The following is an 18,887-nucleotide window of genomic DNA, read 5'->3' as shown; positions in this document are numbered from 1 at the left end:
AAGCATGTGAACTAGCTGCTGTTGCGCTGTGATTTGAAATGGCTTCCCATGCCACAGACGTGAAGCTCACAAAAGCACATAACCTTTCTTCCTCGGGGTTTACTGAGAAATAACTTTGAACCATTTAATGCAAGCTCTCTCCTTTGTATAAGAGGAGAAAATGCTGCGTGGTGCTACTGATTCAGTCCTGAGCAATGCAGTGAAACAAAAGGCTTTTTTTAAATGGGATATGATCAAAACTTTTTATTTAGTTCACATGACAGCAGTCAACTGCTCAATGAGTCATGAAAATAAGAATGTGAAACTGTTAGTATTTGTATTTTTTTGCCAGCATTCCTTGAAGGCAAACTTCACTACATTTGTTGGATGTGTAGGAATGGTGGTGCTGATAAGTTGGAGATAGTGAAGATTCTTTGAACATTTGGTGGAACAGAGAATTACCAGTAGGGTTTGTGTTTGTTTGTTTAACACAACATTATTTTTGTAGCAAAAAATGTGAGTTTGCAATTGAGGATGCCAGAGATTTTCCCTTCCTTCAAGTACGGTGATGGGCATGGCACAGAACTATTCATACATTTCCATTTGGAATACTTGAGATAGAAATGAAATCCTTCAAGTGTGTAATGTTGTATTTGATTATGACTAAACAATGACTGTTTTATTTCTACGCTGATTTAACACCTTCAGTTTTTATTACTTGATGTTAGTTTTCTGCCATCATAGCAATTTATGTCAAGACAACCCAGGTAATAAATTTAAAGCAAAAACTCGCAGCTACTGGTGAGACTAAAGCCTGGGAGGAATTGAAATGTGTTCAATTAGTTGCATTTGTTACGTAGTTGATTACTTGTATTTTCTGGAATTACAGATTCTGTTGTCAGTTCTACCAAATGACTTTTCTTTCCTTGAGAAGTGTAAGTGCTTAAGAACTCAGTGGTGCATTATGGCTTATGTATGTTTATGTTGATGCCATACTGATAAGCATATGGGATCACTGAAGAAGGTACTATGGAGCTGAGGCATCTGATTTGAATATCCCAATATCAGAGTGCTTATTTGATGTAAAATTAAAAAAAATAATAATCCACTGTTAGTCTTTAAATCAGGAATTAGAGAAGTTTTTATCAAGAACAGCAATAATAATAATGTGTATGTATATGTATAGTATATATGTTACATTTATAAATTTACTTATTCTGTCAAAAGGAATGCCCTAAGAATGTGCACTGAGATATATGCTGTAGGCAGTAGATATCTCAGTTCTTCTGGAGGCTTTTCTTCCACCTGCATCAACTTACCAGCGAACACAATACGCAGAAAGAAATGCATTCTGCAAAGGCACTGTACTGTGGCTGAGGAGTAGGGGTGGTTATGGATGTAGTGAGGCCCTGAGTCACTGGCTGTCGTTCACTGACTTTTGTTTGCTGGCAGGAGGGAAGCAGGAATTGACAGATGGATGAAGCCTCTGGCTCGGAGCCAGGAATCCTCAGGAGGTGCATCCATTTTCTGTACAGACTCCAGCCTTTGTCACAGTTCAGGGTCAACTGTGTTATACAGAAATATATAGCCACTCAGCATTTTCTCTGCTGGTCAGGAGGCTGGGGTGCATTAACTGCTGTAAAACAACAGCATCATGGCAGCTAGTCATTATTTGCCAGCAAGCCAGAGGTAAAAGGAAGACTTGATTATTCACAGAATGGCTGAGGTGAGAAGGCATCTCCGGGATCACATGGCCCAACCCCTGCTCCAGCAGCAGTACCTACAGCAGTGTGCCCAGGCCCATGGCCAGATGGCTTCTGGAGGTCTCCCAAGATGGAGATTCAACAACCTCTCTGGGCAGCCTGTGCAGAGAAGTGCTTCCTCGTGTTCAGACAGAGCCTTCTGCGCTCCAGTTTGTGCTTGCTAGGTCATTGTGTTGGTTGACTGTTAAGTTAGAAAGGTTTTAGACTGAAATAGAGAGATTACTTGTCATTGTTGAATGGAGAAGGGAGAGCCCTCTCTGACAACACTTCTAACTTAGTCTTTATCTGACTCGTTGCTTCATATTTGCCTTTGTCTGCATTATTGACTCTATTTTTATGCAGGAACTGATTGTAGGCATGAACAACTGTTGCTTCCCTTCCTTGTGCTGAGGAAAAGAAGTGGAGTTATGTGTCTCAGTACTGAGAGCATGAGCAATTTTGCTGCCTAAAGAAGGTCTTGTACAGAAGTTGAACTAAAGGAGTGGTGGAATGGAGCGTGGGAAGTCTGTTATCTGCTCTTCTACGTCAGTAGAAGGGAACACAAGCTCACCGTAATGGCTTTGCCCTTGGAGGTCTGGCAGTCTAATCTTAAACAGAGAGTAAGTAGGCACCTGAAACAGGTGGGGGAGTTGTGTGCAGGGCATCATTAAGATAAATGGCTCAATTAATGAGATACCATTTTGTTGTCATTGTGGTTGAAGTCTGTGTGCTCCTATGGAGGGTTCAGTTCAGTACACTCAAAGAAATCTCACTCAGCTGAGTTGTATGTTGTAAAGAGGTTGAATAACACAAGTATTAGTGGAGGAAAGGGTAGTGGCATTCTGTCTCTAGTGTGGCTCAATAATCAGAGTTCAAAGTTTTCCTTGAATAAATTATGCATATAAATGTATTGGATATGTTGTTCTCGTATTTTGTTCACAAAAATAATTACCATTCATGAATATTTTCTTTAATATCAAACAGCAAATGCCGAGTGATAGACCCAAACTTTCATCTTTTTATTGGTGGAAGCGGGCCGTTACCCTGTTCTCTCCTTTCAGTGCTAGAGATTGTTTTTGTACTGCTGCCTTCAGCTGCCAGGTGCTCTGGATGTGCACCTGCATCTGCAGTGCACCAGGGATGCTCCAGGCCTGGAAGGACAGAGGCTCGTGTCCGTGTGTGTGACACAGTGCTGGGTGGTGGCTGTGGGGGTTCACTGTTGCTTACATTGCTGCCTTGGCTGCCCAGCGGTCACTGGATCTGGCTGGAGGTGCATTGGGACCAACCAACCAGTTTCCTGTTTGCTGTCTCAGTATTGATGAACGCAGTTGTTCATAACACAAACTTTATTGACATGTTCAGGTTTTTTATGAACTTTGTGAGTTTGTTTGAACTCCCCATGTTTTCTTGGGCAGTTGACCAGCTTGGATTGCTGTAATCTTTGCAGTGTCTAAAGGTAATGTTTTATTAGAAAGAAAATACCATTTTTCCAAATTGTATCTAAATTTGAAAAGAGTAATTTCCTCTGCAAACTAAATTTGCAACACCAGCTTTTAATTTCAGATGCAAATTTTGGTACTAATTCTTCCCTGCTGTCAGACATCTGTACCAAATGTACCTTTATAGTGCATGTCTGGGGGAGAATGAGCCTGGAGACATAAGAAACATTAAAAATAATGATTATCCAGAGTATATTCAGTAAAAACGGTTTTTTTTTCCACCCCAAAATAGCATATTTTGATGTCTGTAAAGATTTCAGAAATGCTGGCCTTGTTGTGTGAGATTAATTGCAGTTAGATATGGGGAGGGAGGAGGGGTGGGACAACAGTAAAAGATTTGAATAATTCAGATATTACCAACTGCTGTTTTGATGGTGGTAGGTGCTGACAGGAGATGGTATGAACCGTGAAGTTGTATGTCTGTCTGTATGAAATATGGTGAGCAAGGTAACCATGTATGATAAAGACACGTGCCAGGCTCTTACTGTGGACTTTATGCCTTTCAATGTATTTTAAAGGGAATATTCCCCCTACTCAAAGCTATGAACCTCTGCAGCCCTAGGAGCTTCACAGGGTATTTCATTAAACAACAGTTTACCTTATCCCTGGCTTCTTGACAAAATAACACTTAAACACACCAAGGCATCTCTTGGGAGGATGTGCCGGATGCCAGTTTATATTGGCCTCTACTTCTGTTCTTTTTAAACTGTAATGCTTATACCTTGGAAATAACAAATTTGATGGCAGGAATAAAAAACGTGAGCTTTAGTGCTGCCTGATGTCTTTATCCTGTTCGGCCCAAGTGCTTTATCTACAGAGGAGTGGAGGACATTTGGTTGCTGCCCATCTCGGAGGGTGGGTGTTTCTGCTGGGGGTCTGTGCTGGGCCTCAATGCAGAGAAGCCAAAGGAGAAAGGAGCAGTTCTGGGAAGGGGTGAGAAGTTCTGCTGTGTTTGTGCCCTGGCTTGGGTCTGGAAGCACCATAAGGGATGGTGCCTTCCTGAGCGCTTCCTGCTGTGATATTTTTGTAGCTGGGGAGGTGGCATGCACTGCCTGCTCCATCCTTCTGCATGGGGCACGGGCTGCAAAAATAACCCAGAGCTCTCAGCTGTCCGTGGCGCTGGCCCTGGGGGAGGGATCTGCTGAGTCCTTCCTGCGGGGTTCTGTGGGATGCTGCTGCTCGTACCTTTTGTACCTTTAAGAGTGGTTTTGGAGCTTTGTTCTCATCAAAGAAGCAGAGCCCCCCCCCAAGAAGGGATGCACTCCAGACACCCCGGGCTAGTGGTCTGTGTTCCTGATCGGACTGGACTGCAGGGGCTCGATCTGTGCCTGCCACTGCCTGCAGATAAGGGCTGTAATTGGGAATCTGCTGTGATTGATGACAGCTTGTGACAGCAGCAGCTTCCTATGCCTAAATATGGGTTTCAAGAAAATTGGCATAATGCTTTAAAATCTACCAAAGATACATATTTGGAAATTTTATTTGGAAAGCTGACTTCTTACAGAGGACGCTTTTTAGGAGTAGTTGAAGCTTTCCGCAGTACATGACACTGCTGTAGAGCTGATAGCAGCCACCATCTGCACACAGAGTGCCGGCGTGCGCGGTGCAGGGGAGCACTGTGCCCTGCTGAAGGACATACATCCCTGTGCCCTGCTGCTCCTGGGTCAGTGCTGGCAGCCACGGGAGCTGCAGCTGAACAGAGCCGCACAGGGACTGTTTGAGTACAGAGTCGTGCACGTGCTGAAGGGGGTTGATTCTGATGGGACAGGTTCATATGTTTGCTCGCCAGCAGAGAACAGCTGCTCTTTGCACCGCGGATGACTCTGCAAAGGCTGTGGGTGCACGTGGGGACTCTGTTCCTATCGCGGTGTGAGTCTGCAAGCTGGCATGTGGGATTTGTGCCAACACCCTTTGGAGTGTGCCTTCACGTCGTGCCTGCCATGTGATTTGGGGAGAGCTGCCCCATGCAGTCCAGGAGAAGTTTGGTGATTTGCTGAGCACCAAATTGGGCTTGCTGCTGTCAGCCCAGCAGCTCAGGTCGGCGTGTGTCTGACTCTCCTGTGCCTTCCTGTCGTAAACCAGTGGGCTTTGTTGCCTTTCTCTGGATCGGTCGATTCACAGAAGATTTTTTTTTAATAATTACATGTTGGATGTGAGCCATGTGACTAATCTGGACTGCTACTGAACTCCTGAGGTCTCTGTGGCACTGGGGCACACGCAGCACTCAGGATCGCACTGAGCGCTTGTGCCCTGCGCTCTTCTCCTTGAAGCCTCTGGTTGGGGGCAGAACCACAGAGCACCGCGATGAAGCGGAGGAAGCAGAGGCTGGGAGCCCCGTCGCTGCGGATCCAGTAAGGGCTGCTGTGAGAAATGAGTTGCACTTAAACATTTCAAGTGGAGATGGTGAAGAAGATAAGGCAGGGTATTCTGTGCTAAGAAACGTTGCTTTTTGTTGCTAAAATTTATCCATCTTGCTTATTTCGCTGTATGCAAAATTTCACTTTGAGAATTTTATTCACTTTGAGCATTTTATTTCTGTATACCATGTACCACAAAGTATAGCCAGAAAAAAGAGCAGTATTTAAGTGTTTATGTACATTGTGCACTGTGTTTAAGTTTTGCACCTGGTGTTGATTAATGTAGTGCAGCCAAATGTTCGGAACTCTCTTTCTAATTAGATTGCTCTTCCAAACCTAATAAGTATTTCAAAGAAAGCTGTCACAGGGCTCTAATCTAGAGAAATTTTTGCTACCTTTGTTGTCTTCTTAAACTAAGGCGACATATGAAAACTTCTAAATTTGAAGGGAAAAAAAATAATTATTATTAAAAAAAAAAAATTGACATTGTCATGTGCTATTTCTGCAAATTAAAATGAATGCTTTTCAATACTTTACAAGCACTTTGAAATCTACTGGTGAGAATGGCAGTTTATTGATAGCGACGTTATTATTCCCATGGGTTATGGGAAGGAAGTCATCTATTTAGTGCTGTGTGTGTAAGCAGCAGGGCTAATGGAGCTGCCCAGGGATGGGAGGAGCGGGCAGGAGGCGGCTTAACCTCAGTCTGCAGCCTGCAGAGCCCACCAGCTGTTTAAGCAGAGATTGCTCCTGGGGAAGTTTGCCTGTACCTAAAGGTTGCTGACTGATAACAACTATTCGGATTCAGTAGGGAGTTAAAAGCACTGAACATTCACAGCAAACGTGCTCGGCTCCAGGACTTCTCATGGAGAATGTCTGAATACCCAACAAAAGCTGGAGCACGTCCCAGATTTCCTTCTTGCTAGGCGTTATGTCTAAGGACAGCAAATAGAAACTTCCTTCATCCCTCAGTGATAGTTGTAACCATATGGCAGCACCGGTTTGTTCTAACGCTGGAGCACACTGAGCGCTGCCCAGCACTGCCCACATTTTAAAAAGGAAAAGGCCAAACGTACAGTGATAGCAGAGAGCAGCTGTGGCTGGTACTCTGTGTGCTGTGCTCCCTTGTGCAGGAGGGATTGCATGGTTTTGAGGAGGAGGTAGTAGAGAACTTGCATTTTTCTAGTAATGAGCACAGGTGAATCGTAACACTGAATTCCACTGTTTAGATATTAAATGTTTAATAACAGTTCTTTTGTAACTTTACTTGATTGTGTGTAGTTACACACAGTTATGTGCAAAAAAACCCCCCACATATTCCAACCAGTGATGATTTATTTTTGGGTTAAACTGAAGGTTCCATTTGGATTCCCTACACTGAAGAGTTAAGAGTGGTTGTATCGCTGCTTATGAAAGAAAACAGGTTAGAAGTAAGGTAGCAAGTTGTATAAATTTCCCAGACTAAAGCACTTAGTTTCATTATTGTCAGTTACCCCCATGAGGGGTCCAGCTGAGCGGCCATTCCACACTGCCCTGACACCAGGTGACAGCCATCCTGTCCCGAACTTACAGCCGATATGTTCACCGTGTAAGGATTCAACACAGGAACAAGTGCAGTATATTGTTGCCTTTTTTCAGATAACTGAAAGTTCAAAACATGTTATCTTGTCACTTTATGGGAATCTGGGCAGAAGGCTCTCATCATTTAAGTGTATTTCACAATACTTTTTTTGGTTAACCAGGATTTCTTTATAATATCATTATTTGTAAGGTAACTTTTCCTTTATTTCCAGTGAAGGACATCTCATCGTGTGTAGTTCAATAAAGTAGGTCTTAAAGCTTTTTCATGTTGATGCAGAAGTCTGTTTGCAGCTTCCTGAAAAGCAGCTACTTAGTGAAACGTTCTGTGCTCTCTGCTTACAGGAATACTTGTTGGCTGCTAACTCTGGGCACGGTGTAATAGTTCAGTTTGCAGTACAGTTTGCAGAACTGGGCACAGAGCTGGGGATCGGCCTTCTTAGCTGCAATCCTAATGCTGCTGTGGCTGTGCTGTGAACGAGTCACGTAACCTCTCTGTGCCTCAGTTTCTCCAGTGCTCAGTTAGAACAAACTCATTTTGCAGTGCTGCTCTCAGGCTTAACTAGCTGTTTTAAAACATTGTCAGTGCTAAACGTCCTCAAGGTAATGGTTTGTGTAATTCATGTTTTCACTGTTGACTGTTTCTATCGTTGCCATAGCTGTGCTGTAGAACCACGGCTCCCAGATTGCAGCCTACAAAGGCTGTGCTGCAAATGGCCCGTGTCTGTCACTGGTGCCATTGCCATCTTGGTTGATTTTTTCCCAGCTAAAATTTGACATTAACAGAACGGACAGCAGTGTGTGATCCAGAAAACCTGGGAATCACTCAAAAACAGGATTTGGGTAATTCCAGATCAGAAGATTTTCGAAGTGGAAAAATAATATGGATTAGATACTATGTATTGACTGACAAGTACATTTTGGTTTGGATGACAATTGGCTGACTTTGACCACTGAGTTTATTATACTGATAGATAGAAGATAGAACATGTGTTTTGAAAGTCTTATTTTTTCTCTTCCTTTTTATTGATGTGATAAACAGAAGATGTGGTATTGACCCTGATTTATTTTCTTTTCTACCGTGGCACCTTGTCAGAATCTCCTCTCCTTTGTACTCCCACTGCCGAGGAAGTGATGTTCATCAGCACACGTTCTCTCCTACATCTGCTCCAGGTCTGCAGCACCTTAAATTCCCATTTAGTGCTGACTGTGCACTTGTCACTTCTCCTCTTGTATTTTACCTGAACTCTCAAGCCCAGAGCAATCCGTCTAGCCCATGCTACAGCCATCCATTTCAGTGGAGGTAAGGAGAGGTATCAACTAGGAATTTCTAACCGTTTGGTGTTGCTGTAACCACTTATGAACTTAACAGCTTTTTTGTTTGAGAAAATAAAACCTAACAGAAGGGCAGAGCCTGGTGATGTGTAATTTGCTTTCAGCCTTGTAGTGTATAGGTTTACGTTGCATTTCTACACATTTTTTAATTAATTTGTAGTTTAAGGCCGGAAGATAAAATGAATGGAGCCCTGTCTGCCTGAGTGTGCACGCAATTTCCTGAGTGTACCTTTTGCTGCCTTACATGTGCCTCTTCAGCTTGTGTGAAACAGCAGAGGAACCCCCACAGGTATCACTGATGTCAAGAAAAGCAACCTCAAAATGCAGCAGCCTGGAGTGTGGCCCTTAAGAAGCCCTGCCTGGAGACGTGGGTCTGTGCTAACCTACTGCACTCTGTTCTGTTCACTGTAAATCCTTGTTAGCTTCTATGAGAAGTCAGCACTCTGAGGTCTATCTGCAGTACAATGTCTGAAGAGGATAATGAGTGAAATGAATCCTGCTGTGTCAGTAAACTTAAATATGGGTAAGGAGTTTGTAAACTGGGGGGAAAAAAAAAAAGCCAAAACAATTCAGTTTATATTGAGGTGCTTGGGAGCTTGGCTGACGTGTTTCACATTCGGGATTAGCTCTTGCTCTATACTGTGCTGTTACAGGACGTGCAAGACCCCAGTAGAAACCTCTGGCTCCCTTACTAATGATACCTAGTGGGATTGCCCCAGACAAAGGCTAACATGATCTAGAGATCTTTGTGTGTGCAATTATGAAATTGGAGCTAAGTGGTACCTGCTTAAAACTTGAGCCAGCAGAGAGCTGGTTTTGAAGCTCACATACTGCGCTGTGGAGGTAGCTGGTCAAATTTCAGCTGCTCATCAGGTGGTAATGCAATAGCCTCTAAACCTAGCCTGTTATTTCAGAGGGAGAATGCTCCTGCTGGCTGGCTCTGGGAGGAGTAACAAGAAAATGTGAAGTTCAGCTATTTTAAGTATCTGTCCCTCTAATGGAGAGAAATGTATATTGCATCTGTTGGGTGAAAGTGGGGCTGTCAGCAAAGGATGGAGACGTTGTTCATGTCTGTTCTTGGCTCGTTGTGCACTGCCATGAGGAGAGGTGGCTGCCCACCCTGCTGCTGTTACAGAATGGGAGCAGCTCTCCATGCTGTTCTGGAAGCAGTGATGGAAGAGTTCTCTTATTGTTTTAATGTCTTTGTCACCAATATGATTGGGAATGAATTCTTGTTACATAAAAGCTGTTGGCAGTTCCTTCGTAAGGGTGCTTAAAGGTGGCTGAAAGCTGTTTAGAATTGAGGCTAATTAACAGTCTGGTAATAAGTAATTAAATTAGATTATTAAAATAGGTTGAGAACTGCTCCTTCTGTGAGGATATATAATGATTATTTATTGATTCCTAAAGCCTTTTTGGTGCTTACTGCTCTTTTTCCTCCAAGTGCTCTACTCTTCAGGCTTCTGGCATGGATCAATGTTATCATTAAGAATAATTCATAGAAAAATCACAGTATCAAGTTATATTTCACTGTTACTATGGTCTCTTCTTGTTGGTAATATTTTTCACATATGGGGACCTTCCAGCCATCTGCTCTTTAAATGATGAGTGGTTGATGATTCACAGAGACATGGCTCTGTGTAAGAGCTTAGGTCTTCTATAATAACTTTTTATTTTTGTCCTTGTTGCTTTCACCTGTGCAGCTCTTGATCCAGCTTTATCCTGCCTTTGTTTGTTGTAGTTCTGTTTACTTGGTTACAGTGCCTGTGATAGCCATTGCTGCTTGCTTGGAGCAAAGGTTCATCCTGGCAAGTTATTGCTGTCATTGATCTGCACAGCTTAACACCCCCAGGTTAGCCAGGCAGTGGCTCATTTCCATCTCTGTGCAAATAATACTGGGAACTAGTGGAAAATGTAACTGAAAGGTGTATGGCTTCATGTTAAATGTTCTTATTTTTTACCATCATACTGCATTTGCAAGTAGCCGTATAGTTTTCCCCTCTTTGTGTGGCACCTTTGGTGTTTCTACGTGGACAAATGAACAATTGTTAGTTCATTTAGCATGTCAGTTAGCATGGAAGTGGCTTCCTGGCTTCAGGAAGAATCAATTGAGCTGAGAACAGAAGTACTTGATACGCATAGCCTTTGGACAACTGAAAATAATGTAAAGCTTTTAAAGAGTAAAGGATGTGAAAGTGGCATGATTACAATACAAATAAATAGATGGTAGATGAAGTAAGACTGCTATTGTTGAGGCAGTCGTGGGTTGGAATTCAGATCATGTGTCTTTAGGAAGAAAAGGGAATGGTGTCCAAAACTGAACTGAAACTGTGGGCCTCGTGTTTGCATTCTGCCTTGTGCTCATTTAGGGGTAGCCAGGAAGTCTAGTTAGCCGTGTTTCTCAGCTTGTCTTCTTTATGAGTTGGTGAGTCTTTGTGCACTCACAGTAGCCCTTTAGTTCAATCTAAAGGTGGATTTACTGCAGTTCTTGATACTGAGTTGCTTTCAAGATGCAGTGAATTTAATTGTTCTTGGAGGTGAGGAGCCTTGAGACTAAAGCAGCACGCGCTTCCCTCTGTTCTGAGGAGCACTGCACCCTGTAAATTCCTCAGCAAGAGAGAAGTTACTTTCAGTACTTCCAGAAAGGGCCTCGTTGGGCTGTGGTGCCCTGGTTCTGCTACTTGGCTCTGCAGGTGAGGTGGAATCTCAGTGGGAATTTCATTATCCTTTATCAAGGAAAGAGGTGGATTCCACTGTATTACTCCAGGGACACTTTCTTGGGCTATGTTGCCTTCGTGAGCTCATGCCAACTGTGGGACATGTTCTTACAGAGCTACATAGTTGAGATTGCTCTTCTTTTCATTGAGACATTTTAGCCTTATTATGTTTTGTTGAGGCATTTTAGCCTTTCTGAAGTTTATTGATAATAGCTATTGATTTTTTATAACTCTGAGGAATAGTTTTAAAGATTTTTGTTTGTAGCCTATGCAAGATGTGGTCACCATCTCATATCCTTGCTGTAACACATGAAGCAAAACAGGAAACCTAACTTTGCTCCAGAACACTTCATTTCTGAGCCTCCCTTGATGTAAAGCCTTTCTTGTGTAGGCTGTCACAGGGCTGAGGGCACAGCCGGGTCTGAGGGTCGCATGTAGCACAGCGAGCCCTCAGCTCAGCTGCACCCACCTTGCTGAGACTCCTTGGGACTGGATGTCTCTTTTCTTTAAAATGTCTCTGTGCCTCTTGGTGAGGGTTGAGTAACTAAAGACCCCCATCGCTGTAATTTCATTGTCACAGAGTTTCTTAGAAAAACAGAATTTCTACAACAGTCACAGGAAGCTGTTGGTTTGAGGAGTGCATGCGCTTTACAACAACAGGGCAGCACCTGCAAACAGAAGTTCTGTTTTTCTAGGTAAGGTGAAAAACATTTCAGAATTCAAATTTGATGAGATTCTTCATGTTTTTGTTTTGAAATACCTCAAGGTGCGTCAAGAATTGATGATAAGTTTCCTTTCTCTACTTAAACTTCATCTTAGTTTAAAGTCACTGATACAGCTTCTTAGTAAGTTTGTTTTAGTTAGTATCCTATTTGACAAATGTCTGAGCATTAATGAAAAGGGCTGTGTTCAGCTGCAATGACATTTGGGAATTGTTCTGGTTTGGCAATAGGTTACACCTTCCTGGATTAGTGCTTGATTTGTGCAGGTTCTGTTTTCCTAACTGTGCTAAATAACGGGTCAGCATTTACTGCATAGCAGCGTAAGGAAGCGGTGTAGATGAGAACTCAGTAACAAGTAATGGAACAACTCTGGCTGTGTCATGATGCCTTATATGAAATGGTGAATTCTGAGTTTATCATCTTTTTGCAGCTGGACTGTAATGCACACCTCACTTTTAATGAATGAGTTTCCCAGAGTTCGTTTATTTTTAATAAATAAACTTTTAAAATGTATTTTCTTTTGTACCAATTGTTATTCTTGGAAGTAGCAGATGGAGACTGAGACTACAAGCAGGAGATGGCAACAATGGGGAGTCTTGTGCCTTGTATTGAAGGAGTTCATGTACCTTGCCAGTAGCTCCGTAGCCTTGTTGGCTTACACCAGTGTGCAGCCGAGAGCTGAACTGGGAAACTGGTGATTCCGGCAGGTTGTCACACGCTGCACGGTGATGTTGGTAACAGCATCAGCAACTTGGTAAAGCTGTAGGGTCTGAGATACAGGCTGTGAGCGCCCCAGTGAAACCCGTGGGTTTTCTGCCCTGTCATTTAACCACACACGGTTGCTCTCTCCTCTTGCACCCTGGGGGTTGTGTTGTGGGTGTCCAATCAGGAGGTGCTCACCTGACCTTACCATCCTCAGGGGCAGCATTATGCAGTTTTTTCCATGTTGGGCTGCATAATTTTTTCAAGCAGAGGCACTGTAAATGCTGAAGTCCCCATGTCCCCCCTGGGGCTGCAGCAGTGGAAGCGTTAAAGCCCAGGCTCGGAGCAGGAGGTGTGAATTCCTTGCTGCAGGCTGCCTTCTGCAACCACTGAGGAAGCACCAGCTGCAGGTCTGTGAGGCCAGAAGCTCTGGGAGGGGAGCACGTCCCTCTGCCTTGGCGAGCTAGAGTGAATTTCACTGATAAGCTGAGTGATTCGTACCTGTTGTTTGTGACTGTGCTATGAGGTGACCAGGCACTACTTCTGGCTTTGTCTTGGAAACCTTTGAGTGTGCAAACAGGCTCACAGTGCTAACAGAGAAGTACTAATCCCCAGCACCCAGTGCCAATATAACAGACCTGAATCAGGCAGGAGCAGTGATTGCATGACACAGCTGCTTGCGTTTGCGCAGGATTTCTTCTCAGAAGGAGCAGTTGATGCAGTGACACAGCTGCCCAGGGAGGTGGTAGGGTCACCTGGAGGTGCTCCAGAACCATGGAGATGTGGCACTGAGGAATGTGGTCAGCAGGCATGGTGGAGTGGGGTTGGACTGGGTGATCTTGAAAGTCTGTTCCAACCTTAATGAGTCTGTGATTCTGTATTCTTTTTTCAGTCTCTCTTTTCTCCTGTTGGTGTTTTTTTTTTCATCTAAAATATGTTTATCGTTGTCTGCCAGATTCTCCTGCAGTCCCATCTCCCCATATCTCCTAAAATTTTGCTGCTTTGGCCAGTGTTTATTCTTCTGTCATTCAATCCCTGGTGTGGTACTTGAGAGTGCAATCTTCTAGCCTAGTTTACATTACACTGTCAGTATGAATTATTAATGTCCTAAAATAAAATCTTCGAACCATAATCTTTGCAGTGGTGAAAAAGCTCCATGTGCTTCGTGTTCCTTCATACCCTGCCCTCGCCTTGCTTTGGAGCCTCGTCCCTAGGGCAGGGATGTCACCGACCTGTGGTCAGGAGGGCATCGGAGCAGTGCCACCTCTCTGGGTTGGAACAGGGATTTGTTTGCATTTTAAAAAAAGGAAGGGAAAGAAGTTATGGAAGCAGTACTTGGGTTCTTTTAGAAAACCACCCAATCTTCCACATGAATCACCGCAAACGTTTAGTGGAAGCATTCCTTTAAGTCACAAGTGTCAGCATTTCACTCGCAGGGAACTCTCGATTAGTTTGGACAAAATGGAGTTGGTTGCAGCTGCACCCTTGGCATGGAGGAGCTGCCCTGGGGACGTGTCCCAGCCTGCAGCCTGGGTCCGTGCGCAGCCTCCTGGCACCGCCATGGAGCGCAGCACCGGGACCTGTCGCTTCTGCAACTTCTCCCTCCTGCTTAGGAGTAAGGGCAGCCGCAGGACGCCGCCGTCCACTGTGTGCGTACTGCTGCTGTAAGTGACCGCTGCTGGAAGGACTTCGCTTTGTCGTTTCGCAAGTCATGTTTGCTCTGCGGAAAGTGCCTTCTGTGGGCAAGCAGGTGGTGCTCCTTTACGGGTGTGATCAGTGGTTGTGTAACAGTATTTGGAGAGCTGAAAATATTACTTGGGTTTATTTCTAGTTTCATTTTTATGGGTAGCACAGAAGCCCATGTTTGTATCAAAAGTCCAGAAGGTGTTTGTTTTTTTTGTCTACCAGGTCTGCACAGTGCTTGCTTTGCTGGTCAGAGCCCAGGGAACAAGTAAGGAAATGTGAGATGGAGATACTTCTTTAGCTATATTTTCTTTTTTCCTTAGATCTGAGATATTTTAAAGGTTGGTTGGTGAAGGGAGGGGGGCTGTATTTGTTTTAAAAGTGTCTGAGCAGTGCTCTTATATACTTGTGTTGTATTTTTACTAATTGTATCATTTGTTTATGCCATTTTGTAATGTGCTACAATACAGTACAATAAAATCTAGAATTGCAAAATTTTAAATACTGTTTGCAGTATTTTGAAAGGAGGTTTTCATTGGAGGCTGCAGAAGTCCTTGAGTTCCATATCTGTCTGTTCTGCACTTCATTTCCAAGCGAGGAATTAACCCTGGACAAATTTATTGCAAGTTATTAAATCTGTCTCAGTGTTTCAAACTTCTGACATGTATGGCCCTATTTACTTTTGTTTTTACATACCTATATAAATAAATATGTATCAAATGAGGTTCTAAATATCGTGTAAATTTTAAGAAATGTCGCTTTACTAATATATCACCTTTGTGGATTCCCCAGAGTTACTGTAAACCAGCTTATAGAGATGTATTGATCTGTAATTATACAGAAATCAGTGTTCCATGCTTGTTCTTGTGTTCATCTGCCTTGCACATTGTGCATTTCTCAGAGGCTCGCGACCTCGAGTAGTTTGTTTGCCTGCTGGTAGATGATATGTTATCACTGCTTTCCCAGACTTTCAGATTAAAGCTAAGCTTTTGCTGTGAAGATAGATATTATTCCAAAGGAATAACTAAAATAGGGACCGATTTCTGTTAAAAATTCATGGCCAAATTAGGATGCAGTTCTGCCTTAGAACTGGGTGAACTTTTTATCCTTTCTTTTTTTCCTATACCAGTACTCATGATGTTCCCTCGCATGGTTTTGATTTCTCATGTATCATCTGCACCATGGCTTATTTTGTAAGGTCTATTCTTATCCCATGCTCTAACTTCATTAAGAATTTATGCTTGAAAATGTAAAATTCATCCTCTTAGTCTGTTCGCTGCATTAGCATTCCTCTTGCTCCCAGAATAACTCTTCCTAGCCAACATCCTACAAAATAAGCCTTTTGTTTCAGAAAAGCCATGGTAAATACGAGGGCTTTACAGTATCCTTACCCTTTGAGCCTCAGTGTGTTAAACAAGCAGCAAGGAAATGAGCTGCAGGGTGGAAGTGCTGGCACTGAACAACAGATAGGTGGATCTGTACCCAGAAACAAATCAGGTGGTAGCACTGCGTTGGGAGTTCAGGCTTGATTTGCCTCTGTGTGATGTGCGGTCCAAAGGAGCAGCTCTCCTTCAGGCTGGCTGCCAGCCGTGCTGTGTTGGTCTTTGTCCTTTGTGGGCATGGCTTGTGGGTGATGCTTTGGTGGTTGGACTGGATGATCTTAGTGGTCTTTTCCAACCTTAATGATTCTGGGATTTGATATGGTGCTGCGGGGGATGAGTGTTACACGTTGGGCTCTTGTGTGAGTGATGGGAGCCCTATTTGGTATTGGAAGCTGATGGCTGTGGTCTTGAGTAACAAAATCTGTCTGATTCACTCACTTATATAGCTATGTTGTTTCCCCATCCTTACCATTTGCTTCTTTCACTTACCCAGGTTGTGTTGTCTCTGGTTCTAACCAACCACTGGTAAGTTCTTCACCCCTCCATCCCTACACAGCACAAAGTACCTTTGTTGCTGCATTTTCTCTTAATTTGTCCTTTCAATTCTGTACTGTAGTTTCCCCATAAAGTAGAGGATAGCAAACACCTGCTTTACAAATCTGCTCTGCTGAGGTCTTTTTGGAATGGTTTATGGCAGCATCTGTCAAGGACAGATATACAAGACCCCATTGGGCAGGGAATCAGTGCTGGAGGAGCTCTGCAGAGAACAGGCAGAGATGTTGGTGCTGAGCTGCTTAGTGGAGGGGCTGACATGAAGATGCCAGGGTACAGCGTGATGGGTTTGGTTAGGCTTGATCATCTTAGAGGTCTTTTCCAACCTTAATGATTCTGTGATTCCTGTTTGCAAATATGGTTGCACAGTTAATTCAGTAACAGAGTCTTACAGGTTAGAAATAAATGTTTTAAGCACATCTTTTAAGCGCATCATGATAAATTATTCATGATTAGGATGATAAAATGCCACGGTGGCAACAGGAAGATCAATTTGTGTTTTCTTCTGACTGAGTTTTCGCTGGCAGAGAGGGGGGAAAATCTTTGCAAGAGGGTTTGGAGGTCAGAACAGAACTGAGGTGCTCAGTGGTCACCAGGTGTCTTCAAGAACATTTTGGATAAAACAAGAGGAGGTTTCTGTCTAAAAATGAAGTGAAGTTTTCAAAACCAATGCTCGGTATTGTTATTTTCCAAGTGGCTCCTCGTTTCTTATGGCATTTGAATTGCATGTTGAGGGTGCATTTGATTAAATAAGATAACTGACATTTGAATCACACATGAAGAAAACAGCCTAGGAAAAGAATGCTAGTTCTAGTAACGCATTTAAAGAGACTAATTGACCTTTCCATGGCATTTGAGCCCACTCATCAATTTGCTGAGCTGGAAATCGCATTAAATGAATGTTTTATTGCAATAGCCAATATCTTGCTAATGCAGTTTGTGACTGGAGTAAGGAATTCTAGCAAATTAGAAAGTGGTATTTTTGTTAATAGGAATCCAAAGAGAGAATCTGAATAAACATTTGTAGAATTTGGGGCACAATTAAGTTTGTGTTTTGGTGAAAAGTCTTTGTTATCAATCTTTAACGGTGCTTTAACAGGGCTGCTGCTGTGCTGGGACACTGAAATGCATTAGCTAGCATTTCAGGCTATTGCTATGATGACAACCCCAGTTAGTTCAGTAACAGCGCCAGATTAAAGTTACATGAGAAGCTGGCAGCTTTTATTCTGGTATATGGGCATACAGTGCCTTATAGCTAATTCTGCCGCAGCTCAGCAAACGTTTCTGATCCTTTGAATCAGTATCTAAACTAATGGAGGCTGTTATCTGCATGGGAAATGCACACCAGAGAGCAGTTTGGTTATTTTTCAGCCCAGGAAACCTGGTTGGTTTAATTTTGAGCAGCGCAGGTCCTTTGGAGTCCTCCTGTATGGAGCTGGGGCTTGAAATCTGGGCGCAGGTCTTTGGTTCTGTATTGGTTGTAGTTGGGGTGCATGGAGCTCGGCTGATTTCTGCCAAAAAATGAAGAAAGAGGAGCTTGTGTGAGCTAGCAAGTAACAATAGAGACGTGGGCCCTAAAGATTGATCCGACTTCGTGTCCTCTGCCCGACTGCTGCTTACATGGCTCGAGATGGCAGCCTGCTCGGCACTCAGTAGGTCGCTGTTCAAATAATAATGATGCTCCAAATAGATCAGCACACGTCTTCCATGTATTTCTTTTTTTTTCTTTTTAAAGGAACTGTGCTCTGATTTTTTTTTTTTTTTTTTCCCCAGATTTTTATATTTTAGAGGTATATAAGGAAGAACTTCTTTCCTTTCTTCACACTGAAGTTCAAAGTTCAAACTCAAAACTGGAGTTGTTACATATTGCAAGGTTTTGGCAACACCACAGCAATATACAGCGGCGATCTCTTCAGATCTTCATCAGTTTTATTTCTGTTAATTAATATTAGTTGCAGTGCTTTTCTTCTCTTGCTAAATATGCCATTTGAAGATTCAAATGAAGTTGAACAGTGTATCTTTTGTTTTTGATGCCTCCAAACAATCCAGCTTTTGCTAGTAAAACAGTTTTAGTTTTTAGATATTTCTAGTGCCTAATTTGTGCATTTGAGGTATACAGCTATTCAAAAATGTCAACTGTGAGATTACCACTTGTTTTTGTGACACTCAATACAATGTAACTGTTCAAGTGATTGAATAATTAGGTAGGTTTTCCCAAGTAGTGTTGCAGCTGGTTTCTGTTACACCGTTTTCCTTTATTGCATGACTCAAGTTACTTCCACCTGAAATTTTGGGTACTTCAAGTTTCATTCCATTTGAAATACTTCAAAAATTCAGCGAAAAAATGCTGTGGGAACCATTGCCTGATGAATGGTTCACCTAAAATCTGTCCAGTTACAAGAGGTTTGACTTCTGTGATTCTCTTTTTAACATGACATCAATGATCTCCTTGGTAAGTTCAGCTTACTTTTACAAGGACAGTTGTTATTTAAGATGGTCTTATTCTATGTGAACTTAAGATCTGTAAGTCAGAAGTGTGGCTGCTATGAAAGAAGCCTGGGGAGCAATGGGTTTCACATGGACTGTTTGCCTAATTGTAATCCCACGTAATATCAGGCTTAATTTGTGTCCTACCCAGG

General features: G+C 42.9%; 1 protein-coding gene across 11 annotated transcripts in view; it reads left to right on the top strand.

Annotated features, from left to right (window-relative positions):
- The window catches only part of MAST2 (microtubule associated serine/threonine kinase 2), a 163,788-nt gene that overhangs the window by 70,210 nt on the left and 74,691 nt on the right, over positions 1–18,887 (top strand). For 5 of the 11 annotated variants that reach the window (XM_048946857.1, XM_048946856.1, XM_048946855.1 and 2 more), the window contains one exon: positions 8,252–8,458. The exons of 4 other annotated variants lie outside the window; for them this stretch is intronic. In XM_048946857.1, the coding sequence (XP_048802814.1) occupies positions 8,252–8,458 (207 nt within the window). Of the gene's footprint in view, positions 1–4,739; positions 5,572–8,251; positions 8,459–18,887 lie in introns of those variants that run through there. 2 more of the 11 variants (XM_048946864.1, XM_048946867.1) reach the window with 2 other exon arrangements.

Source organism: Lagopus muta, chromosome 5, assembly GCF_023343835.1.
Source record: "Lagopus muta isolate bLagMut1 chromosome 5, bLagMut1 primary, whole genome shotgun sequence".
In the NCBI taxonomy this organism is placed as follows: domain Eukaryota; kingdom Metazoa; phylum Chordata; class Aves; order Galliformes; family Phasianidae; genus Lagopus; species Lagopus muta.
Note: the sequence above shows the minus strand (reverse complement) of the source record. Positions and strands in the feature narration are given on the sequence as shown.